Consider the following 26343-nt stretch of genomic DNA (forward strand, 5'->3'; position numbering starts at 1 on the left):
TTCGGTAAGGTATGAATCCACATTTTAAGTAACAGTGACTACTGAAAATGGCTATAACATTTTAGCAAGGAATATATCGGTGCACAATTCCTTAATGCTCGCAAGAGGGTTATGACAATATCCTGTAATGATTTCTTCTTAATTATAACTAGATTTCTAGCTGGTTTAGTTTCTTAAGTGGAATATTCCACTTTAAATTTTCCTATTGCAAACCCTAAACTTCTAGTGTGGGTATGAGAAAGTCAGAGACTCAAAAATTACATTGCAAGGGAGTCTCCATTTCCTACCCTTCAAAATCTCTTTTTCAAGAAGAGTAAACTGCAGCATCAAAATAAGGAAGAAAGATGGCTAACTTCTAAATAAATCTCAGGAGGAGTGTCAACCAAGGCAGGGAGTCCCATAGCTGCCAAAAAGCAAGAGTAATAGCTTCTTTTGGTAGACATACTAATACTAAATCAAAAGCTAACTCAAACTAATTTCAAATGATTTAAGAGAGTTTGTCAGATCCCTTTGACCAATGAGTCTGAAAGATTTTATTAGTTTCTTTAGTTCACAGTCTTATTAAATAACTTAAGCTACTAAAATGCATCAATTCCAGGCACTTAACCAAGAGACAGCCTGTGTAAAGTTTAAGTCAAAAACCGGGGGCTTGAGTCTCCAATCCAACTCAGAGGTGTTTTGCTTGGATCATACAGGATTTTATTTTAACGTGTGAGCCAACATCTTAAAAAGATGAAAAAAACCCTCACATTTAAAACATCCAGATTTTGAGTTTAACTTAAGAAAAGAAAAAAAGGGGGGGGTATTTGGCAGCAATGGGCTCACGTTTCCATCTGGCCATAATCTGCAGAAGCTGTGTGTCAGCTGCCCCTTTAGACGGGTGCGGCCACTGGTCCACCTTACTCCTGTATCTACCTTCCCCATCCCTGGAGACAGCAGAGTCTATGATCCCTACCTGAGGCCTCTCTTGACAAGGTGAGTACAGGAATTAAAAAGGGGGGGGGTGGGGAGGGAATGAAAAAAAAGACACAGCTCATAGCACTTGGGAAAAATGTCTACTGTAATGGACAGCTAAAAACCAGTGTTTCTCAGTTTAGTTTTGCCACAGTACTTTGGGACACTGGACAGAAACTGGCACGTGACAGAGAGAAATTATAAAGTGATGTAAATCCTTTGGCATAAATGCTATTCAAATGAAACACTTTTAGTATTCTGGCCCAAGGTTAAAGTCTAGGTGAATATTTCAAAAGAACTCTTTTGTCTGATGTTAATTATAAAATAGTTCTTCAAATTCCTCTTACCACTTGTAATATTTATGGTGAGTTTATTCAGGGGAAAAAGAGGACACAGCTTGCTTGGTTTGGTTATCTTAACACTGTAGGACATTCTTTCTAATAATCAGACTCTTCCCTTTCTCTGTCAGTAACTGTGGCTCATCTCATGCCCAAAAGACAAAGCAAAATACTTTCCCAGAATCAGAAATATGATTATGGTATATGAAATAAGGAAATAAGGTCTTCTCCAATAGTGCAAGTTATTCTCCTTGCTTCTCTACCAAGTTAGTGTTCAACAGTTTCAGACTTTTGCCCACCAGGTGGCGAGATAGCAAGTTCAGGTTTTATCTCAAGGAGCATCCTTTTTTAAAAGGAACCCCACCCTCCTCACCCTCTGCTCCTTCTAGTTCAATTCACCCTTCTCCCTAATAAATGATGGCATTTTAGTAAGCCATTTATCTTGCTGTATTTCACAAAAAATGGAGGCAAAGGAAAAATGCCAAGGACTCTGCTCAAGGTCACAGTAGAAAAGGCAAAATAAGGACGTGGGACTTCCTAAGACTTGGCCCAGGGTTCCGGAGCCAGGAAATAGTGACCTTTGAACATCACCTCTGGTGTGCCAAAATTATTTATGGCAGAATATTATAAAGGGTACAAATTTAAAAGGAGGAAGTAAGGGAAGCCAAGGCATACATGTTCCACAGGGAAAGAAAACAAAGTCCTAAAATTTCTAAGGAGGGAAATGTAGACAACTAGGTCTGATGTGGCCCAGCGGGTCCACAGGAGAGACAAAGACAGGAGAAGGAGGGACAGCAATGGGCAGGAGGAAAGGCAGTTGAGAATAAGAATGCAAAATGAGAAGGGGAAGGGACCTTGTCATAAGTAGGTGTGTGGTTAGATCAAGGAAGTCACTCACATACACGCAGAAGACTCCGACATTTCCTACCATGAAGACATACAGACATGATATCCATAATCGGGTTAATAGAGATACAAAAAAGATCCATCCAACAGAAGAGAAAACGTGCACAGTTACACATACTTTCCCTCACATGAAGGGGCTCACATGCACTTGAGAAGAGACACGTGTGCCTAAGAGGCAGCCCAGCGTAATAGTTAAAGCCCAAACTCTGGAATTAGATTAGACTTCCTGTCTGGGTTTGAATTCAAATCCTACTGCTCACTAGTTGGCTGACCTTGAGCAAGTTACTTAACCTGCTGTGGCTGTTTTCTCTTCTGTAAGATGATGTTAAAGAAGTACATGAATTAAGTAAAACACTGAGAATAATGTCTGGCACACAGCAAGTGCTATTTAAGTTAAATAAAACAAATAACACATACACAAAGGAATGCACAGAGGACACACAGATGCTCAGACTCTGAAACAGTTACAGTATAAAAACAAAGCATATTTTCTTAGCTACACATACATGTTCTTTTTTTTTAAAAAACAAGATGTATTAGAGAGTAAGAGAGAGCGAGTGAGAGAGAGCACAGAGGGCGAGGGAGAAGGAGAAGCAGACTTCCTGCAGGGCCCTGAGATCATGACGTGAGCCGAATTCAAGAGTAGGAAGCTTGATTGGTTGAGCCACCCAGATGCCCCTATACATACATATTCTCTCAGAACAACATTCACAAAAACTAAGACATTCCAAAGCTCAGATAACTAGAGAGCTAACAAGTTATTGACCTAGAGGGAAAGAGAAGTCAGTGGCAAGGTGGCTGAAAAACAGTGGACCTAGGTAGGCACATATGGGATACCCATTACCTAAAAAGCCAAAGACAAGTTTTTACTCCAGACCCTGGATGCGAGGCCTGGAAGGCTGGGACCACTGTGGGGCCAGGAGGTAGGGCAGCAGCTGGGAGGCTCAGAGAAACTGCAGTAAGCTAAAGACTGGCTGGTGTCCAATGAAATACGAGAGCCTGGAAGTAGAATCAAGTTGCCTCCTTCCCTCCGCCATTGTATTTCTACTTCTGTCACCTCTTAAAATCTGGTTTGGCTTCCTACTCAAATAAAATGAATCTCTCTAGGATTTCCTAACCAAGGGTCTCATCTTCATTTTACAGGATATTTCTGCAGCATCTAATACCACTGACAAGCCCAGGTTTGGGGAAACTTCTTTTCTCCCTTGGCTTCCACTCAGCTCTCCTCCTATCTTCCTAAGGCTGACTTCATAGCCTCTTCTACAGTTCTTACCAATTGATTTCAATTCTGTCTTAGAAATGTCTTTTAAGTCAGACTCTTCATGCTCACTGCTACTGCCTCAGTTCAGGCTTTTATTCTTGCCTGGGTTTCTGACAGTCCGACCCCTGGTCTTCTGCTCCTGTCTCTGTACCCCCATTGATCCCCCACGCTGCTTCCAGAGTTACTTTCCCCCAAACAAATATGTGATCACATCACTCTCCTTATAAGCCACAGAGGGACTCCCCACTCTCCATCTTATAAAACTCAAACTTTACATATCAGATTCTTCATTATCTTGTTCCAATGTACCTCTCTAGTTTCAACTCTCACCTCTTCTCTCCGCCTTCCCACTCTAATCTACTTCTCCCTGGTCCCCCAATACACTATATCCCATCATGCTGTGTCTGAACGCACTTCCTCATCTTTTCTATCCTGCAGAGTCCTCTTCTTCCTCCAAGACCCACTTTCATTGTCATCTCCTAAGGGACGTCCTCCTCAGCTTCCATACACAGAAAGTTCTTCATTTTCTGACGGTCTACAGCATCATGAAAAGCACCTCTTACAATATATGCCACCGAAGACTGCAATTTAACTGTTAATGATCTGATTTCCCATCAACCCCTGAGCACCTCAAAGACAGTGCCAATTGTTTTACTAATTTTTAAAAACTCAGACACAGCACAGTACCTTGGACAAGGCATGATTGCCTCCCACTGTGTGTTGGTTGAATCAAACACAGCCCTTCCCTAAAACAAGGAAAAGAGAATCTCTAGTTCTAACAGTATAAATGTTAAAGCGTAACATATAAGAAAACAAATGAGACTGTTTTGCAAATCCTAGGGTCTACTGTCCAGAGGAACATACAGGCCTATTGCTCACCGCTGAATATCTTTGTTCTTCCACAAGGAGGCAGACTGAGCCTTGGGCACTCTCTCAATGAAATTCACCAGCTCTTCCATGAGAAGCCTGATAAAGAGAAAAGTGGTGAACGTCACAAAAGGAGAAGAAAAACACTGTACTCTTGGGCGCCTGGGTGGCTCAGTGGGTTGGGCCGCTGCCTTCGGCTCAGGTCGTGATCTCAGGGTCCTGGGATCGAGTCCCGCATCAGGCTCCCTGCTGGGAGCCTGCTTCCTCCTCTCTCTCTCTCTGCTTGCCTCTCTGCCTACTTGTGATCTCTGTCAAATAAATAAATAAAATCTTTAAAAAAAAAAAAAAAAAAAAAAAAAGAAAAACACTGTACTCTTAACATTGCAGTCAAGACAAATGGGCTGGCCTGCCTTCCCTCCATCCCAATCATCTTTCTTTCTGTTGCATATAAACTTGGACACTCTTCTACATAAACCTGAACCAAACCCCAACCATCTCACTGAACTTCCATGTTAAACATTTCAAACATAAATGATTTAATTCACCTTTAAAACAAGCCTCACATGCATCTTATCTTTGAACACTGAAATACACAAGACCGTGGTTTAACTCTCTCTCTTAAGATCTCTGCCTTTATATAACTAAAAATATAAAAGGGGAAAAAGTCAAATGACTGTGAAGTACCTGATTGTGGTGGTAGCAGGGTGGGGCAGATTTTTTTAATGACAATATTAATTGGACATTTTAAACTGGAAAAGTACGTTCTCTTGACATGTATTTTGGGGATTTACAAAATTCCATGTGGAAAAATACTCTAAGGATTACTCCTAAAAGCCTAACTCAAGCACCTGCAAAGGGACAGGTTGTGTGTGCAGACCACAAGATGGATTACAATGGAATCATAACTGAGGGAACTGAAGAAATGCCTCACTCGAGAGGATCCATGATACATGTGCTCTGAGAACGACATGGCACAGAGACAGTTAGACTCCTGCAAGGCTAGAGAATGATCAAAAAGCAAGAAATAGATTTTTTAATCTCTTGAATCCCCTTTCAGAATCCAGTACAGATGATCCATATTAACTTAAATCCTCTCCCAATGAGCACAGAGACATGCAAAGCCATCAATTTACTAGCATCTGAATACTGAACAACTTCCATTTCATTTTCACCAGATTTATTTATTCCTAATCCCATCTCCTTCTTTCATATTGAAGGAGCAGCACTAGTTTCAGCATTCAAAGACCTGGGATCGAGGTGCATTATTATTCTGGCTGTAGCTCTCTGGAGTCTGGTGTGTCCTTCCTCATGCTGTAACTTTTTCAGACTAGAATCTCATGTTTTCAGCCTATCCTTTCCCTGCAACTGATCCATCGTCTCTGTTTTACTTCCTTGTACTGTTTCTTCCTCAGATTCCCTGATGTTTCTCTGTACACACTACATGCTCTTTAATGGGAGCTGACACATAAACCAAGGCATATTTGGTTTCATCTCTGTTTAATTCCACCTTGTTGCACTTTTGTAAGACACTGGTACCCAAAGCTAAGAGTCCGTATCAACACCTTGATCCCCCCTTTTGAGTCTTAATATCTTTACCTTTCACCATACTTGTTAGTTTGCTTCAAAGCTTTTTTCAGGGGTAGGTAATTAAAAAAAATATATATATATATATATATATTTTATTAATTTATTTGACAGAGAGAAAGAGAGCACAAGTAGGGGGAGCAGGAAGGGGGGAAGTAGACTCCCTACTGAGCAGGGAGCCCAATGCGGGGCTCAATACCAGGATCCTGAGATCATGACCTGAGCTGAAGGCAGTTGCATAACCAACTAAGCCACCCAGATGTATTGGTGATTTTCTCCACATAACTTTTCTCTCACAGAATGATGCTAGGGCTACTTGAAGCAACCACCTGTGTCATGAAGGCTTGGGAGGGGCAGAGGGACGGATGGCGGAGTGTTCTCAGAGTCAAAGGAAGGCTCCTTTTGCTCCTTAGAGTTCTGAGTTGCACTCTGTCAAAAGCATTCAACTCAACCATCTAATTACTTACCCTGTTTTCTGCAAGCTGTCTCCGTTTATAGTCTGTGCTAAATCATAAAGGAGGGGAATTCTCAAAAAAAGTAATAAAATTTCTTCTTTTTTTAAATGTGTTATGCTGCTTTCTCCTGAAGCTCTTCACCTTGCAACTCTGTGGTGTCTTACTCAACATTACCTTCCCTAATTAGTATCACCTGCACAGAGGAGCTGTCTCCGCCAACACCTTCCTCCCATCTTTGTTTCAAAAACAACAACAACAACAAAAAGACCAAGATTACTCACTGCATTAACCTCAAGGCGATTCCGGTGAGCACTTGTTTTATTTAGAGAGTCATCTATTCATACTAATTCTTTGGGTTAGCTACTCAGGAGGAGACAGCCTCGTGGCAGGACACTATTACACGGTCCCCAGGGAAGAAAGGAGTGCTTCAGCCACTTTCTCCTGGGGTAAGAAGAATGGCTCTCACCTGCCGATCTGAACGGTGGGCTCTGTGGCGTACACCGTGCCTGTGAAACCAGTGTGCTCAGTGATGTAGGGCAGCGCCATCATGCAGTGGTAGTTAGAGATGAGGATCACATCTACCGTAGACAGATCTATTAGCTCGGTCTGCAAAGGAAGGGGAGGGAATGATACATTTCTGTTCAGGGCACACAGATCAGCAAGAAGTGACTGAAAAATGATGCTGTCAGAATGCAGAGAAGTCATTTTTGTACTACAGAATAATGATGCCTTTCCTGCAACACTTCTGTTCTCTCATTTTAGGGTATTTCCTAATATTGACATTAAGTAGCAGAGCAGGATGGCTAATGAGAACGCAGGAGTGCTCTGGCAGCACTCTGATTTTACTAAAATAGAGCTCTGAGTTTCACATACGAGTGTAAACGTCAACAGGACACTCCAGCAGCTGCTGCCTGGCAAGTGCAACCAGTTACCATGAAGCAGAGAGTGCACAACAGAAGCTGTGAGGGGAATGAGAACATAAGGCACGACCACCATGGATTTACTGGTATCAGAGGAAGAAGCAGGCCGAAACTAGCTCTTCACAAGTCAAAGGCAGGCGGAAACTTTTTTTCCTTTTTTGAGATAACTTTTGACTACTGGTGCTGGACAGAGAACAATAACAACAAAAATTTTGTGGCAGAATCACAAAAGGAAACTATACTCTCATATTCTGCCCTAGCCTTCACCACAAATTTACCTTTTACTCCCTTATTAAGGTCCCATGAAAAGGGAAAATGCCAGTCATGGTTAGTAAATTTTATAAAAACTCTTTGCGTAGAAGAGATTGTTTTCCCATATAGTTAAGTCCTTTCTGTCTTTTAAGGCTCAATTCTCTTTTTCCATTAAGCCTTCCTGATTTGCCCAGGTGAGGAAAAAAAACCAACCAAACAAAAAACCCAACATCTCTTCCTCGGAACCGCTAATGCATTTTATGGACGTCCCTCTCACAACAATTTCTACGCAAAAGTTCCTCAAAGCTCCTCAAAGTACTGCTCTGTCCCTCCAGCACTAAATGTCTCTAAGGTTAAGGATCCTGTGTGACTCATCTCTGTCCCCTCCCAGCTGTGGGAGCCAGTGCAAAGCAAGGCCTGGTGCCCTGTCATTGGAGCGATGCAGCATTTTAACTGCACCTTCTGTGGGAAAACGTGTCACTCTGGCTCACAGACATCATCTTGATTACTGAAGTTCCCTCTGAGAAACTGCATGGTGCACTAAGGACAGCATGGGGTAAGCCACGGAAATGTTTTAGCTCGGAGAGTGGGTTATTGAGCTAGTATGTCTCCCACAGAGAGGTAGTAACAAAGATATCTGTTCCGTCTTTGCAAATAATAGAGACGGTGTGCCATTTGGGCTGTGGGTATTTTCTAGTTCAATGGCTTCACATATGAAATAAGTTAATTTAATAAAGCCACCAAGACAAAATCAGCTCTTGAGGACAGCATGTAGATCAGAGGTCAGAAGCTACTCATTGCTAGGGCAATGGCAATCTGTGTGAATAAAATGCCTAATGATAGTAATAGCCAATTTATACCACCCTTAAGTCCATGGTGCATGGCACTTCCAAGACAGTACCCTCATAACGAAGGGTCATGTAACATTCCACTAGTTCTGTTCCCTACAACCTCTCTAGAACCATTTTTAAACAAATAAGAAAATCAAGATATAATCACAGGATGACAGATCCAGAAGAAAACAAGGGAACAATAGCTGAAGCAACAAGAAAGCTCAAAAGCATCTCCACTTTCCTTCTTCTGTATAGAAACTGGGTGAGTTTGAAATTTCTTTATCATATGTAAGAATCAGCCCACAGAGTCTAGAATCATGAGAAATCTGGTGAGGACAGCTGGAAGGGGGAAAAAAATTTATATCTATATCTATATATATCTATATCTATCAAGAGTGCCTATACAAACATTTTTCCTCTGAGAAATAAATTTAACATCCAATCCATGTTTATATACCCACATTTATATATTTGCTTATATTCTTTCACTTGATGAAATCCAATGAGGATTATTTTAATATTCAACTTGTATACAGATACACTTGGGTTCTACAGACCATGAACTGGGTCAAACACTCATAATTTACTGGCTGCTTACTATACTGCCCTAAACCTCAAACTCAGTCTACAGTGTGGACTTTGGGGGATACAAAAAATATTTCAGGTAGTTGCACTAGATTATAAATTCACTGAAGCTGGAAGTAGGTCTGCCTGGCTCACCTACAAGGCTGTGAAGACTGGACTGGAGTAAGTACCTCTCTCCTGATCCTGTGACTCTATTTTTTCTCCCAGTCATAAATACCCTACCTCTACCTTAAAATAGTGACTATTATTAATTTGATACCAACCACAAGACAATACAAGTTGAAAAACCTTACACAACAGCTCTAGAAGCCTAAATATATTGATAATCCTTTAGCACAATGAAAGATGAACTGTGAAATGGTCATTGTTTAATTCCAATTTCTGATTTTTTAGTGCTCCATGGAGCAGGTCAGAAAGTCTTTAGAGAACAATTCATAAATTCTACGCTGTTGTCCATAAACTGAAGGTTGCACCAGTCAGTGCCATATGTAGAAAACTGAAAATAAATGTAGCACTTGGGATTAGGAATCTTTGAACAGATGGGGACCTGCCCCACTAATTCCTAAATGACAAATGAAGGGGACAAAAGATTTGAATAGCAGTTAGAAGAGCTCAGGATTCTTGGTAATGCTTTATCTTCACCCTTATTCTTATGACTTTATCTCAAACTTGTTCCCTGAACTGCCACCTTCAATTACTTTATCTTTCTTCTCTTTCATTCCACTATCCCAAAAGGACGCATAAACATACTTTGAAGAAAAAAAGTTTATCTACAGAGAGTGTTGAAATGGAAAGAGAGGCAGGAAGAGAGTACAAAAATAGGGGAAAAAGTATTCCAAATTTTCTTTTGGCATCGAACTGTGAAAGCATCTCCTACAAGCACTGTAATCCACTGGGTGCATGGAAAAAACAGGATGGTGGCTTCTCTCATGGATTTCCTCAGGAACCTGGCCTCCCTATACATTATCTGTCTGTTGAGAATGCCATCTACGCCGCGCTAGAGATGAGGATTGTTAGCTGGGCTTAAATACCTTTAACATGAATGGTGACTGATCTTCATTTTCTCTAAAATGATAAAACTGGCCCCAGACTCTTATAACAAGTCTCACAGTGATAATAATATGTAAGCAATAGGTATCCATGGCTCAATTCAGAATCTGTGAATTTCAAGCAATATTTGATATGATATTTCAAGTCAGCAAGAATTTTTACAGTTTACTGTATTGGCTGAATAACAGCAATTCCCAATTACCTACTGTAAGTAAGACTACAAAAAGTATGGCTTATCGAAGGCACAGGCATATAATTATAAAGCTGAAAGACTTGAGTTATTTCAGTACCTTGCTCAAAACTATGCCCTGGTACAAAGTGTCAGTGGGGTTGTAGAAGGAGCAAGGAATGCAAAAGGAGAGTTAAATTTCTTACAGATAATATAAAAAGCTCCTAAATGATTATATTTTAGTTGTATAATACTGTGCCAGAATAAGAGATTCATTTCAATTTGAAAACAGAAAGCTACTAAGCCCCTTAGAATTAATTCTTGATTTCATTTTGAGAGAGATGTTTTGTTTCAACAATAAGAATCACTTTCATCTTACCTCTGGCAGGCAGAATTCAGGCACGGAATCCACAAATACATGACCTGAGCATTCTTTTAGCTCCTAAAAGGTACAAAAAGGAAAAAATTCTAGGAAGAGATATCCAACAGACACAGCACCAAAGAAACTTCATTCCCAAATCAAACTTTCCATGAAGAATCACAGACTTCCAAAGAGTTGGAGGGCAGCCAGAAGGTTACTCAGGTCAACTGTTTTCTTGTTTAGGCTCAGGGAGGCTACGTGCCTTAAAACGCTGGTTGGTGGCTAACTCAGAATTTGAATGTACATTCTCTAAATGTACATGCCTTTTTAAGGCATGTATGGACATATGCTGCTTTCTAACTCATGATGCAGTGCTTTTCAGCACTGCATCTTGAGTTTCCAGCACAGTTTTGCAGTTCATACTAGCAATACCAGAATAATCTGGGAACTCGGATGGAAATAAACATTCCTGGGTCCCATCTAAGACCCAAGAGAACAGAAATCTGGGGATGAGGCACTTCTAAGTGATGTTGTTATGTAAGCGCCTTAGGAGTCTTGGCCTCAGACAAATGATTTACAGCCTTTTCTTCCTCCTACTAAGGTTTGAGGGGCAAGGGGCAAACAAGGAGGGAAATTAAGAGTAGAGGGTAGGAATTAAACAACCATGATCGCTATCACCTCTGTGAATATAATCTTTGTCCTTGCAGAGCATATAATTTATTTGGGATTGTAAACCACATGTATTCATTCAAAAGAAAAAAGTATACTTATATAGAAAGAGATATACTACAATTCCCACTCTGCTCATGACCTACGATATTTAATATGCCTTAGTTTGGATTCCCTCACTAACAGATCTCAAGAAAAGGGTGAGTATGAGCTAAGAGGGAAGTGCTGAGAAAAAAGCTGGAGGACAGGCAAGTGATAAGGGGAAAGGAAGAGGGGTGACAATGGTATGTTACTGAGCTACATACCACTGCGTACAGCTGGGACTTATTCCCACTGGGAACTCGAAGAAATGGTATAAAACATACACCTTGGAGTCACCATTCTCAGGGGCAAGTGATAAGGGATATTTACATGGCAGCTCCTGCATTTCATGCGACTTCAGGGAGAAAATCTCTCTGGCAGACTCATACAAGTATTGGCATCTGAAATTATGACAGAGCAATGCAGAGAAGAAGCATGAGAGGGCCGCCAACAGGGGCTGCTACAGTGCTTCCTGAAGGCCACTAAAGTTGTTGTCTTCCCTCACTCATACTTTACACTGAAATCTGTGGAGAATTTTTTTTGGATCATTAAGGTTAAAGTTTTCTAAGACGTTATAAGGAAACCAGTAAAAGTCAGTGTTTGGTTGATAGTTTGCTCTTTCCAGAAAAAGAAAAATACTGTTAGAATTTTGTTCCATCATGTTTTCATTACTCAATGAACATGTATGTCTATATAGTCTATGTATGTCTTTATATTTTAGAGTCTGCATGGTTCCACTCTCAATCTTTATCTGAAATTAGGGTATTAACTATATGTGATTTTCCTTTTGAATTTTACAAGTCTTCTATCAGAACCCTGACAGAAGACTTCATCTCCTTGTCTTTCACTATAATAAACAGATTCCTCTTCTTATAGGACTACCATTTAAACAGTGAAAGACTGAGCCAAAAACGGACTGAAAACAGTTCTTAATTACAATGTACCTGCTAGCAAAAAACAAAAGAGCAATTATGTTTAATGGGAAAAGACTCCCAACTCCCTCAGGATGAGGCTAAATATGATTAAAGACAAATCATGGAAATTTCAAAGTCCTGCCTGGTCTTAAATTGCCCATGTAATCTTCTTCCCCGTAATGCTACACATCAGGGCATGTCCACCTCACGTGACATGAGGCTCTCATCCTTCCTGGTCTGGAGAAGCATATTTGCCATTCCACACACTTACGGTGTCTCTGTATTTTATTCACCACTCCCTTCTAATGAAATGCTCCCACATACACATGCAAGTCATTTTCGCTCACAATGCACCGGTAATGGGATGCTTCTGAGTCTTTCTCTCAGGGAACAATGATTTATAGCCAGCAGGAGAGTTAGACTGAAATCAGGTGCACAGGTTCCTGAATGTCACATAATTTTATGTGACTAGCTAGGAGGGAAATCTGGCTTCAAATTATGCATTTGCCCTACAGTGGAGGTTGGGGTGCAGTTAAAGAAATTAATTCTGTAAGAAGAGCAACTCTTTATTTAACAATACCTGTTGTTAGAAGGAAATGCCTTACATGGATGATTCTTTTTAAGGATCTTTAAATTTCTTCGGTCTTTCAATTGTGAAATTTGAGACAGAAAGAATGATTTAGAGGACTAAGAACGGCATGGATGAGCTTTACAGTTTTCAACCTTCTTTTACCTCTGATCTTTTTAGTAGAAAATGCAACTAGATGATCGTTTTAACATTTTTTTATACCTCTGGTCTCTCTTTATAAATTAACTGCCTAAAAACTGATCTGAAGAAGGAATTACTGTGAAGACAATCTAATGTCAAAAATTCAACAGCCTCGAAGAAAAAAGTTATTTAAGTCACTTACTGTAGGCCTAGTCAGTGACTCGTCACAATAAAATCCCAAATCCTAGATTCCTAGAACTATGCTCTTTTTTCATGACCTATATAAGGCTGTCCATTCTAGGCTACTGGGAAAGGTTGGAATGAGAAGATGATAGCTCATAGTTTAGAAGGCCCTCTACCTAAATTTACCCAAGAACATGTTTCCCTTCCTACTCCCCCAAGAACACATCGCCTGGAAAGTTCACACTGGCTTTGCAGTCTGTTCTCCAATGGCAGCCAGAGTGATCTGATCAGACGATGACACTGCCCTCCTTCCATGGCCTCTCTTCACCCAAAGAGTGAGAACCAAACTCTTCTCAAAGCCCACCTTACCTAACTGCTGACGGAAGCAGTTTAAAACTCACATTCTTGAGGATTTTAAAGTTGTTTTTTAAAAAAAGTTTTACTCCTTCCCGTCATGGAGTCAGTAACAGCCTGAAAATAGAACGAACTGGATGGAAGTCTCTATAGGCAATACCTTTGAAACTCTCATCGCAATTCTAAAAATAATAGTTTTTCTTTCTGTGGTGATAAAATGTATTTGCAGCAGAAGTTCTTAGATTTTTATACAGACTTGAATCTGAACACTGAGATTCCCTAAAAGGCTCTTAAAAATAATCACCAAGTACTGAAGACCCTACATGGATCTTGGGAATTTTCAGAGAATACAAAGGAAAAAAAATGAGCCCATCCATTACATTTTTATTGGGTGGCTCTGGTATGACAAGATGGCTTCCACTGGGTGTAGATATGCCTCAGTTATTATTACCTTGTCCAAGAAAGCACTTCCATCCTTTAGGGACCAGCCAGGAAGATTAGACAGCCTGGGACTGCAAAACAAAAGATTAAATTATCCTAAATAGATTATAGTCCTCAGTGATTTCATGGTGACTGTATCATCTCCATAAAGTTAAAAAGACTTTGAAATTGCTGGCGGCAATGTCCACTCAAAATACTAATCGAAAAGATGAAAAATAACCATGTTGTAACAAGCTTAAGAATTATGCAGCAACAGAACATTAAAATGACAAGTAGTTTAGCACTAAATTGGGAAAATTAAAAGACTCTTATGCAGAATAATAAAGAGAAAAAAGAAAGATGAGACAATACAACATTTTATCGTTTCCCAGTGACTGCCCCTGACTGCCCCTTGCTTGTGCTTGACAATAAGCCTGAGGGGAGGGCTGAACGGGAACATCATATTGTGGATGAGAAAACAGACGCAGCTGGGGTCAGGTGCTCTGACAAGAATACTTAGCTGCTTATCAGCCTGAATTCAAGGCAAATAAAAATACCTGAATTTCAGTCAAGTCCACATTCTGGATTCACTGTTTATAAAGATATTAGTCACTTCTCACCTGTGGCTTGGGTTTCTAATTCCGGAAAATAAACCTAGTTCTCCTAAGTATTACAAAGTGACAACATACATTGGTAGAATAATCTCCAGAAGATGAGGCTAATTTCACATATATGTTACATTAAAAAAGTCCAGATTCAGAAATCATTCACTTCTGGCAATCTCAGGATTTGAGTGTATGCTATTAGTTGACTAGAATTATGCTGAAGGCTGAAAATGCAAATAACTTAGGGGAAAAAATGCTGATAAAAAGAAAAACTTAATGACCAAGGTGTTATGTGAAGAAAGGCACATCGGAAGTACAAGCTGGATGGCAAGAGGATGTTAGCACTTCATCCCAAAATTAGTTTGTAAAGTGAAAGTAAGGGCAAAGTAATGGCGTGGGACTGAAAGACTCCATATCAGAAATTAAGTTAGTATACAGTCCCTCATCCTCTTGCCAAAATAGTTTTTTATCAAGTTCTGACTTTGTAGTTAGGTGAAAGGGTATGAAAGTCAAATAGAAATATAAATATTGGGGTGCCTGGGTGGCTCAGTCGGTTAAATGCCTGCCTTGGGCTCAGGCTGAGCCCCATGTTGGGCTCCCCGCTTAGTGGGGAGTCTGTTTCTCCTCTCCCTCTGCCTGCTGCTCTGCCTGCTTGTGCTCGCTAGCTCGCTCTCAAATCAATGAAATCTTAAAAAAACCCATAAATATTGTGACTATTTTCCAATCTTCAAGGAAGGTTAAAAACTTGCATAAAATACATATTCATCTAATTTTAGAAAAAAAAATAGGAATTTGGGGGATAACTTTTTTGTCGTAACTCCAAACTTACAGAAAAGTTGTACGAATATAAGGATAATGAAGTCCCACAGGTCCCTTGCCTCTATTCTCTATTTACATTTTGCTCTTTATTTATCAAAAAGTGAGAATTTTGGATTTCATACTTGGGAATGAAAACTACCAGTAGCAGAGTAAATTTGGTTTGTATAAGTTATACCTGATAAACTTGTTTTTTAAACTCTGGGAGCTTTCTGCTCTAGCCTCTCAGAAAAATATTCTATCATTAGCTGTTTAATTCCCATCTCATTTCATAGTTACATGTATGTCTTCTTTCAGACTTGGATGTCTTCACTTCCAGACTTGTTGAAAAATATATTTACTGTCAGATCAAATAAAAAAACCAAGCACTCAAATGAAAGTATAATGACAAAACAACGTGAATACTGCTCTCATTTCATGCACACTAATTCTCTAAAGGAAGGCTGTAAATATCCACTTCCCTTTATAACGAGAACTGGATCACAGGACATGATATTCTGTCTGTTCCCTATCATACACCCACAAATCAGCCTTCAAATTACAGATGACTGATTCAGTTAGCTGTCTACCAACAATTGATTAGAATGCTACACTGTTCATCCGACAATAAGTGTGTAAAAAGCAAAATTTTCAGATGCTGTAGGTTTGTTTTGTTTTTAAAGATTTTATTTTTAAGTAATCTCTACAGCCAACGTAGGGCTGTTAACTTACAATCCTGAGGTGAGAGTCACATGCTCCTCCAACTGAACCAGCCAGGAGCCCCTCAGATACTGTAGTTTTAGTTCTTGTTAAGCGCTTTTTAAAATAACATCAAAGCCTTCTACAAAACACCTGTAGTTATTCTGGATTTGAGAGACTGCCAGTTGATGGGACTGATTGCTCAAAGAAGAGCAATGACCATGTTGTAACAACAGTGCCACAGATGAAGTGCCACAGAAACATGTCACCAATGGCAAAGGGATGCTGACAACAGAGATAAAAATATTTGGTGACTGAGTTCTGATCAGTTAATGACTACATCATAGAGTCCGTATACTTTTAAGTTACCAAAGGGGAAGGGATTTATTACATTGTTTTTAGTATTACAGAATGTGACTGTGTACTTTTTTTTTTAAGAGAGCAAGTGTGCAAGCGTGCATGTGCACATGGGGGCTGGAGAGGGCAAAAGGAGAGTGAGAGAATCTTAAGCAGCCTCCACACCCAGTGTGGAGCTGATATGGGAATTGATCTCACGACTCTGACATCATGATGTGAGCCGAAACCAAGAGTTGGATGCTTAGCTGATGGCACCACCCAGGGGCCTTCAACTGTGTAAATTTTTTAAAATTAGGAGGCAGAAGTCTCTACAGAAATCTACTTAGATAAAAAACGGGAGGTGAAGATATTAGAAAAATTATGATTATAGATGATAAATCTTTCCATCTCCTAGTGGACTCCGAGAAATAGGCTGAGGGTTTTAGAGGGGAAGGGAATGAGGGGATGGGTGAGCCCGCTGATAGGTATTAAGGAGGGCACGTGCTGTATGGAGCACTGGGTGTTATATGCAAACAATGAATCTTGGAACACTGCATCAAAAACTAGTGATGTACTGTATGGTGACTAACATAACACAATAAAAAAAAATATGATAGGTGAATATATTAGAAAAATTATGATTATGGATAAAACATCTTTCCATCTCTTATTAACAATAATTTCTTAGGGAAAAGTGCCATTAAAAATGTTATAGTCCAAAACACATGTATACAAGATCTGCTATTTATTTTACACTATTAAAGTACAATTGACATACAGCATTAGATTTAGGTATACAACATAGTGATTCAACAATTCTTTTTTTTTTTTTTTAAAGATTTCATTTATTTATTTGACAGAGAGAGAGATCACAAATAGGCAGAGAGACAGACAGAGAGAGAGATGAGGAGAAGCAGGCTCCCTGCTCCCTGCTGAGCAGAGAGCCCTATGCGGGACCCGATCCCAGGCCCCTGGGATCATGACCTGAGCCGAAGGTAGAGGCTCAACCCACTGAGCCACCCAGGCGCCCCAGTGATTCAACAATTCTATACATTACTAAATGCTCACTACGATAACTGTAGTCACTGGATATCACCATACATTATTACAATATTAATGACCATATTCCTTATGCAGTACTATTCATCTCCATGACATATCTATACTACTAAATCCCCTTTCCCACTTATTTTTTTAAAAAATAGATAAAATATTCTCATAAGTAAATAAATAGCCTAAAGCATTTAAAAATAATCTATAGCCTAAAAAAATAATGGAAGGTAGAAAAAACATGATATGCAACTCATTTTCTCTTTTAACTTTTCATTTTTCCAGCTTCTTACTTTGAAATGCATTACTTTTATAATCAGGAAAGAATGTAAGAGGCATGACTACATTTATTCATTCAAAAAATATTTGTAAAAGCTTACTCTGAACAAAGTATACAAAGTGCAAGGATATGACAGTATGTAAAATAACCCTCGAGTTTCAGGAGTGTGCACTTTAGTACAGGGAAATGGTAAAAAGCAATCACAACAGAATAAAATAAAAGCTATGATGGGGTAAGCAGAAATGTTACGGGTTCATACAGAAAGGGCACCTTTGACAGCATGGGGTGCTGTGGGAGAGCTGGGAATAGGAATTAGGAGGTGAGGGTGGAGGAGGTTTTCCATAAAGAGGGAACAGGGAGGCAATAGCCTCAACATGTGGTAATAATAGTACTGCAGGAGAATGAGGTGTTCACTTTCACTCATTCAATAATGAATCTTTCTTTATGTGTCAGGCATGTAGGTACTGGTGATGTGACCATGAACACAACATACTTGTCCTCCTGAGTAATCACACAAGAAGAGCACCAGATGTTAAAAATGATGATGCAGTCTAGTCCAAAGTTCCCTAAAGAGGGACTGGTCAAGGCAGCATCAAAAGACTTCTCTGGGTCTATGATGATTGAGATCTAGACAGTTCTAGATTAAAGGGGAAACTAAGTCAAAGGGCAAAGTTTGGCAGGAAGAGAGAAAGACAGCTACAAGGCCTATACTTTCCTCCAAGTCATTCTGACCAACCTTTGTCCTGGACATCTTACATAGAAGGTTATTCAAATGAAGTTTCAAGAAGAGGCCCATTTACGGTGCCTGGATGGCTCAGTCCTTAAGTATTTGCCTTCCACTCAGGTCATGATCTCAGAGCCTGCTTCTTCCTCTCCCACTCCCCCTGCTTGTGTTCCTTCTCTCGCGGTCTCTCTGTCAAATAAAAAAGTAAAATCTTGGCGATTCACAGATAAAAATATATTGTATGTTTATAAAAAATAAAAAATGAAAAAAAAAAAAAAGTAAAATCTTTGGGGGAAAAAAAAAAAAGAAGAGGCCCATTTACCCTCTCTCACCACATCCAACCAGGCGCTATCTCTAGATCCTTTCTATATAGAAATTGGAGGCATAAAGGCTCTTGCTAAGTAGTCTAAGGGAAGGGGGGTTGCAGGAGGGGGAAAAGAGCCTTTATGGCTGAAGGAAAAATTTGCGTGACTGCTCCCGAGCAGGAGAGAGGCTTTCTCTGAAACTGAAAGGAAATAAAAAGTGAGATACTACAGGGGTAAGCATAAACCATAATATGCCAAGATGAACTTGGTATTTATCCCGAGACCAATGAAAACCACTGAAAGGTTTTAAACAGGTGAGAGACAAGATTAGATGTATATTTCTAAAAGATGATTCTGAAGAAAATGGACATCATGTACAATCTGATAATATATATGAGTATTTGTGTGGTATTCCTATCAAAATAACCCCAACCTAAACATGAGGAGACATCAGACAAACCCAAACTGAAAGACATTATATAAAATAATTAACCCATACTTCTAAAAATGACAGATTAATGGAGACTAAAGACAGGATAACTAAATGCAATCTGTGACCTGGACTGAATCCTGGACCAGTACTGCTATTCTTTTTTGCTATAAAAGGCATTATAGTGAAATAAAACTGGTCTAACTTGGGAAATATGAAAGAGGTATACAGCTTAGATACTAGCACAGTGTCCGTGCGAATTATTTTGATTCACTGATTTTGATTAGTGTACTGTGGTAATATAAAATAATTGCCTTTTTCTTAGCAAATAGGCCCTCAAGTATTTAGGCAGTAAAAGTAAATCTTTCAAATGAGTCAGAAAAATTGTATGCGTGCATACATATCAAGAGAAAGTGATAAAATACATGTGATGAAATATTAACCAGGGTAATTGAGAGTTGTTTGTACTATTCTTGCAACTTCTCTATAAATCTGAAATGATTTCAAATAAAAAAGTTACACAAAAATGGCTCTGGATTCAGACAAGGGCAGGTTCAGGACTGAAGAAACTGACTAGGCATTGACAGTTATGCCTATAAAGATGGTCATGCCTACAGGAGGACTAAAGAGAAAAGACTGGATTCCAGGGTCTTTGAGAAGGTAAAAATAACAAGGCTTCATATAGGATTGGATATGGGCAAAGAGAAAGAGTGGCACATCTAAGTTACTTTCCAATTTTCTCGCTCTCATATCAGCATGTCAGTCACTAAGATAGGGTACACTGTGGAGGAAACCTAGGTCTGGGAGGGTTTTCTCTCCTCTTCTGAATGAAGTCTACTCATGGGCTCAGGTTGGGGCATGCTGAGTTTTGAAGAACCTTCAAAGCACATCCAAGGAGAGAAAGAAACTCAGCAGGCATTTTGGGTACATGAATCTAGAACTCAGAAGAACATTAGTAACTAAAGACACACATTTGTAGGTTATTGTTTAGATGATTATCAAAGCCCTGAGCACTTAGGAAATTCCTTTGATGGAGAATCTGATGGCCAAGCACTGGATATTGAAGAATTCTGATATGTGACTATTGTTAGAGAAAGGTCAATCTCCAAAGCAGATAGAAAAAAAGAGTCAGAAAAGAGGAAAAGCAGAAATGCATGATAATGGAGGACAGTTCTGCCAAAGGGCCAAGTGGGATGAGAACTGTGTCACTGCATCTAGTGACATAGAAGTCACTGGTGACTCTAGAGAGCAGCATTCTGATAGGTGATATGGGCAAATCACAGACTGGAGAGGAGTTAGTAATGTTGAAGGGGAAAGTAGAGTCGGGAGAAGGTTAAAAATTTTTTTTTAGGGGTGTCTGGGTGGCTCAGTGGGTTAAGCCGCTGCCTTCAGCTCAGGTCATGATCTCAGGGACCTGGGATCGAGTCCCGCATCGGGCTCTCTGCTCGGCAGGGAGCCTGCTTCCTCCTCTCTCTCTCTGCCTGCCTCTCTGCCTACTTGTGATCTCTGTCTGTCAAATAAATAAATAAAATCTTAAAAAAAAATTTTTTTTTAAAATACTAAGTTAGAAATAACCAAGCATAATTAAATGGGAAGAACTGAATCAAGATGAAAAGGTTCAAGATAAAGAAAAGATTACAATTAAAAGCGAAACTGCTATCAAGAAGGGTTGGAATCTGGAGAAGATAAAAGGATTCATTCATATGACATATCTTAACTGAGTAGCTACTACATGCCAAGAACTATTTTAGGCCCTGGGGATTCAGTGAAGGGAACAGAAAAAATCCCTGCCCTTAAAAAACTTCTAGTGGAGAAAATAAATAATATATAAAGTAAATACATACATATAATGTAATAGTTTAAGTACCAGGAAGAAAAATAAAGCAGGACAAGGGGTTAGGAAGGGACTGGGGGTACTATTTTAGCTAAGACCATCTCCAAAGTTTCTGGCCTGAGCAACAGAAAATACTTTTTGTAAGGAACTATATATATGGGCTGCCAATCATCCCACTAGCGTAACTTCCCTCTGACAGAAGAACAATGATAAGGGGAAGAGAATGGAGGATTCCAATGCTGAGTCAGTGAGAATAAAGAATTAGGTAAAGACAAGAATGAACAGGAAAGGGAAAATATGCAGCTAAGAAGAACTGCCTGCCCAGTTCAGGACTGGAGCAGCAAGATAACTCATGACCTTGCATAGTGTGCAAGCCCCCTTTAGGAAACTCTTGTAATACCTTATTTAAAATTTTTTTTTTATTTATTTATTTTTTTTTTTTTTTTTTTTTTTTTTTTTTTAGATTTTATTTATTATTTATTTGACAGAGAGAGATTACAAGTAAGCAGAGAGGCAGGCAGACAGAGAGAGGAGGAAGCAGGCTCCCTGCTGAGCAGAGAGCCCGATGCGGGACTCGATCCCAGGACCCTGAGATCATGACCTGAGCCGAAGGCAGCGGCTTACCCCACTGAGCCACCCAGGCGCCCTAAAATTTTTTTTTTAATAATTATCACAAGCATGTAGTTGTTCTCTTAAAACAAGTGTAATGAAGTCTTTGGCTGTGGAATACTTCCTTCCCAACAGAATAAAAGCTCCATGAGGAAAGGAAAGTTGTCTTATTTACATCTGTATCCTCTGGTCCAGCACAGTGCAGATTCTTAATAAACACAAAATAAATTAAAACTGTAATCTCTGGGGGGAACCAGACAATAATATCAGACTATTTCAGTAAGAAATAACCTGTCAGTCATTTTTTACAGAAATATGATACCTACAGTTTCTGAAGCAACTGTAATTATATATATAGACAGATAATATCTGTAGATAATAAATGTATTTCTAAGTGTTGGGTGTGATAACTGAATTTTATCAGCTTTGCATAAAATGTAATCTGAAATTATCTAGAATTCCTTCTGTCCCCTTCACCTTATTATGTCCCTTATCTCAGAAAGAAAATCAAAGGTTGAGTTTTAATTATACTTTCTCTAGAAGATTATCATTATGAATAATCATTGCACACAGTGATGTCTTCAGAAATGAATGAGATATATTAGGGTTTGCCCAGGTTGCTATGCTTTTAAGCTCTTAAATCTGCTTTCGATAGCTTTTCTGTCTCTCCTATGTGAAAATACTTTTTGTTACTGGAAATATATTTGCTTCTCTAAGTTACCTCCCTTACAAATTTCAATTTAGCAGCAAGCTGGGAAAACAATTTTTTAGACAAAGTCATAGGAAGAGTAAACAATGGTGACTATAGGTTTTGGGTAATCTGTTTTAAGACAAGGACTTTGGCTTCATATGTGATTCCATGATATCTATACCTATTATGAAAATAACACATAGATACTTATCAGAAAGAAATGTCAGGCTCTGTGATGTCAAGTCCCTGCAAAGGCAGTTAAATGATTCTAAAATTCAATTCTTGGGCTCATCAGTTGACCATTTATCAGCTCTTACATGAATTAGCAAGAAAGATGAAATATACATGACCTCACTTGCACAGAGCAGTTGCAGGAACATTTTACAGATGCTCAGAAGAAGTTATAATAAAGAAGTCAATCAATAAATCAATATAACACTTTCCATCAACCCAGCCAAAGAAATAATTCTGATGAAGAACATTTTTAAGTGAACAAAGTAAACTAAGGACAACACACAAGGTACTGGTAATCTTTATGCTAGGCAGCACCATTTTTCAACAAACTAAAGCTCATTTTGTCCCAGATGCAGCAGCACATACCTCTGAACAAGCGGCAAAGGAAGGAAATTGAGAGTGGAAGTCATGTCCAGTCCACAGTCCAACATAATGGTAGTTGATTTGAATTTGAGCACATTGCACGGTAAGGTCGGGTGCCCCGACAGGCAATACTGAAAAAAATTAAATCATTTTTAACAATAATCAATTATAGAAAAAGTCTAAAGAGTCCAGTGAATTAAGTAAAACTGATCACTTCTCTTATAAGAACAGTGTGTAAACTCAGCTAACTTTCTTTGCAGCTTCTGGCTACTACTTCCCTCAGCAGTTCAAAAGGCTCATGTCATAATTTTTCATAGGGCACGGAGTCCTATCTCAGGCAAGCACACTTTTGGAGGGACCAAAATTATTCTAAGTAGAAAGTTTACACGGTTTAGTTATCTGCCCCTGCCCCAACCCCCCACAGGACATTTCCAAATCCTCACTGTCCCAATATACCTAAGTACTGCCTTAAGCTATAGAGGTCCATTAAGGTCCAAGCTGGATCCTCAAACAGTGCTATAGGTTAGCTTTTCTCCTGTGAAGAGGTCAAGTGATTTTCCTCAAAGAGGAAGTGACTGGAAAGGGCTAATAAGCCAAGGATCAGTAAGCAGTTACGGTCCATCTTTGTCAGAAGAAATGACTCAAAAGGACAAGTGACTTCCCTGATGTGCAGATACTTAAACAGGAATGAGGGACACCTACTCCCAACTAATCAAGAATCTCTAGCCTGGGGCAGCAGACCTCAGCAGTCAAAGGGGCACAAGCCACAGCAGCATATTCAAAGGAGAGTGATGAGGCAAGACAATACACTGACCTCGAACATTTCTCATGTCCTCCTCGATGTAGTGGGAATGACAGATATGCCACACTGAAAATTATTTATATGGGATGTACCCTGTCACCTTTCATAATTCTATTGCTGCTCTGAAGAAAAGAAACGAAAGAGGGAAAAGACCTTTTCCCCTACTCTTACAGTCATCCTGTAGAAGCCACCCTTGCACAGCAAAGTCCCTAAACGTAGGGATCAATGCTCTCAATCCCTCAACAAGTACAAGTCCTTTCTGATTTTAGTACAAGTCCAACACAAGTTACGGTAATGTGACATCAATGCCTGGCCCCACATGGCCACAGTAGCTCAGGCTGTCTTTCTAGGTATTTGCTGCTCTGTTGGTTCTGTCACTGGATACATTTCCTCCTTTTCTCCAGAGGATATTACAGGGACTGATAATTTTTAAAAATTGCATGTTCTAAAAATGATAAGGACAAGAGCCAAGAAATTGTGGTTATTCTGTAAGCTTTTTCTTTATTTCAAGTTTATGTATGATGACTATATTTTCCAAACCAAAATTCACAGCTCATGGTCTGAAAAAGTACAGGATAACTATGAAGAAAACATCACAAGCTATTTAAAATTGGAACTGTCCTTAAAAAAAAAAAAAAAAAGTCCAGGAAGCATGATTTGGGTAGTTAGACTTTACCTAAGTTCATTCTTTGGCAGGTATCAGAAATACAGAAAAAAACCAAAACACCTGTCCTACTAATTAAGACAGAACAATCCCCATCCCCATCCTCTATCTGTTTCCTTATTGCTAGCTTGGTCTTTATCCCTATATAAGAGTAACTTACTGAAGGTAAACTATCTCAAAACAAACACAAACATCATATTAAACTTGCCCCAAACATAACAAATGTTCTAATAAGAGCTTTCCTCTATTTCTCTTTTAAAAAAATCTGATATTCAGAAATAATTAAGAAGAAATAAAATGAAATGTATAATGGTTACTTCTAGGTGGAAAGATTATGGTATCATTTTCTTCTTCCAGCTTTCTGTATTTTCCAAGTATTTGACAATGACCATTTACCTACACTTGTACAGTTGGAAGAAAAAAAGACTAATACAAAACTGAAAACTTTCTGGGCCACGCTGAATGACAAAGCTTTTTGTCCTTCATCCTTAACTCTAAATTATAGATAACAAGTTATGCCAGAAGATGGACATGTAAAAGCTGCTCAAAAGGAGTTAGCTGAAGACTTTGTATTTGTTCTTGTCACATAAGGATAAAGAAAGGTGAGGAGCACTTTGTAAGGGCTGTGACTAAATGGAAGGAACATTTTCAGAGCTTCTACTAAGGGAGTGCCAGACCTTGATCTCACTAGCTCCATTTTTATGGATGAGGAAATTGAGCTTTACAAAGTTTGAGCCACTTGTCTAAGAGCCAAAGACATACAGCAAGGTCTCCTCACTCCAAAGATTCCACTCATGTCTTGCAAATTGCACCGCTCACTTCATGGGTCAAATGAGTCAGCTGAGACTGACTGACTGGCGGAGGTTCACGCAACCAGCAAATGAGGCACCTACAAGGTGCTTGAAGTTTGCCTGTGTCCAGTGATGCTCTTTTTAAACACGCAGCTCATAATCTAGTCAAGGTTAGGAGATGAATACACAAAAACATTAAGTAATCATGTGACTTAAATCTTAAAACTAGTAATAAATCTGTATTACAAAAAGCCTGAAAAATAATCACCCACAACCACTGTTCTATGCCATCTTCTTTTTTAAAGATTTTATTTATTTATTTGAGTGACAGTGTGCGTGAGAGAGAACGTGAGCGGGGTAAGGGGCAGAAGGAAAAGCAGTCTCCCCACTGAACAGGGAGCCGGATACAGGGCTTGATTCCTGGACCCCAAGATCATGACCTGAACCAACAGCAGAAGATTACCTGACCAAGCCAGGCTCCCCTCCGTCTTTTTTCTTATTTGTAAAAGCTGTAATTTTAGTGAACATACAGCTGTATGCTGCTTTGAAAGCTCAAGATGACTCTGTTTTGTCTATGTTGCATCACACTTCATTTTTATTGGCTGCCTAAGTAAATGTACCATGGTGTGTTTAATCATTCCTTTACTGATGAACATTTAAGAGTTGCTTCCAGTTGCTCTATTACAAACATGGCTGTGGTGATCACTTTAGTGCTTATGGCTTTTTCCATATTAGACTATTTCTTTAGAAGATTCCCAGAAGTGGCATTAACTAGGTCAAAAAATATGAGCATTTTATGGCTCCTGAAATATGCTGCCAAAATGCTTTCCAAAAAAGGCTGTACCTATTTACAATGTCATCAGTTATATATCAGAAGATCTGTTTCACTGCTTATTCCCATCAGAATTATGGTCAAAACCATCTAGAATCTATACTAAAATGAAGCTGAAATATTAGTAGTAGCTATCCTGAAGCAATTAAATGGCCCTACACAGGAAAAGTCAACTACTTGATACATGGCTTTCATTTTGAGAGGAGTTTGGAGAAATGATTCAAAAAGCAGGGGGTTTGAAGTAAGACTGCCTGGGCTCAAATCCCGAGTGAGCTCATTATTAATGCGTGATGTGGGGAAAATCGCTTCACTCTGCAAAGACTGAGTTCCCCCATCTCTAAGATACCGTAATAGAAGCTACTCTCCTCAAGCTGGGAGGACTGAAAGCATGGAAACTACCTGACCTGTAGTATGTGTTAACTGCTAGTTGTCAC

General features: G+C 39.3%; 1 protein-coding gene across 3 annotated transcripts in view; it reads right to left on the reverse strand.

The window, feature by feature from the left end:
• The window catches only part of INTS9 (integrator complex subunit 9), a 106121-nt gene that overhangs the window by 47869 nt on the left and 31909 nt on the right, over positions 1-26343 (reverse strand). For 2 of the 3 annotated variants that reach the window (XM_059176866.1, XM_059176876.1), the window contains exons 2-6: positions 22824-22951; positions 13897-13957; positions 10554-10616; positions 6832-6971; positions 4339-4425 (exon numbers count right to left, since the gene is read on the reverse strand). In XM_059176866.1, coding sequence (XP_059032849.1) covers positions 4339-4425; positions 6832-6971; positions 10554-10616; positions 13897-13957; positions 22824-22951 — 479 coding nt within the window. The remainder of the gene's footprint in view (positions 1-4338; positions 4426-6831; positions 6972-10553; positions 10617-13896; positions 13958-22823; positions 22952-26343) is intronic. The other variant, XM_059176885.1, reaches the window with a different exon arrangement.

Source organism: Mustela lutreola, chromosome 1, assembly GCF_030435805.1.
Source record: "Mustela lutreola isolate mMusLut2 chromosome 1, mMusLut2.pri, whole genome shotgun sequence".
Classification (NCBI taxonomy): Eukaryota; Metazoa; Chordata; class Mammalia; order Carnivora; family Mustelidae; genus Mustela; species Mustela lutreola.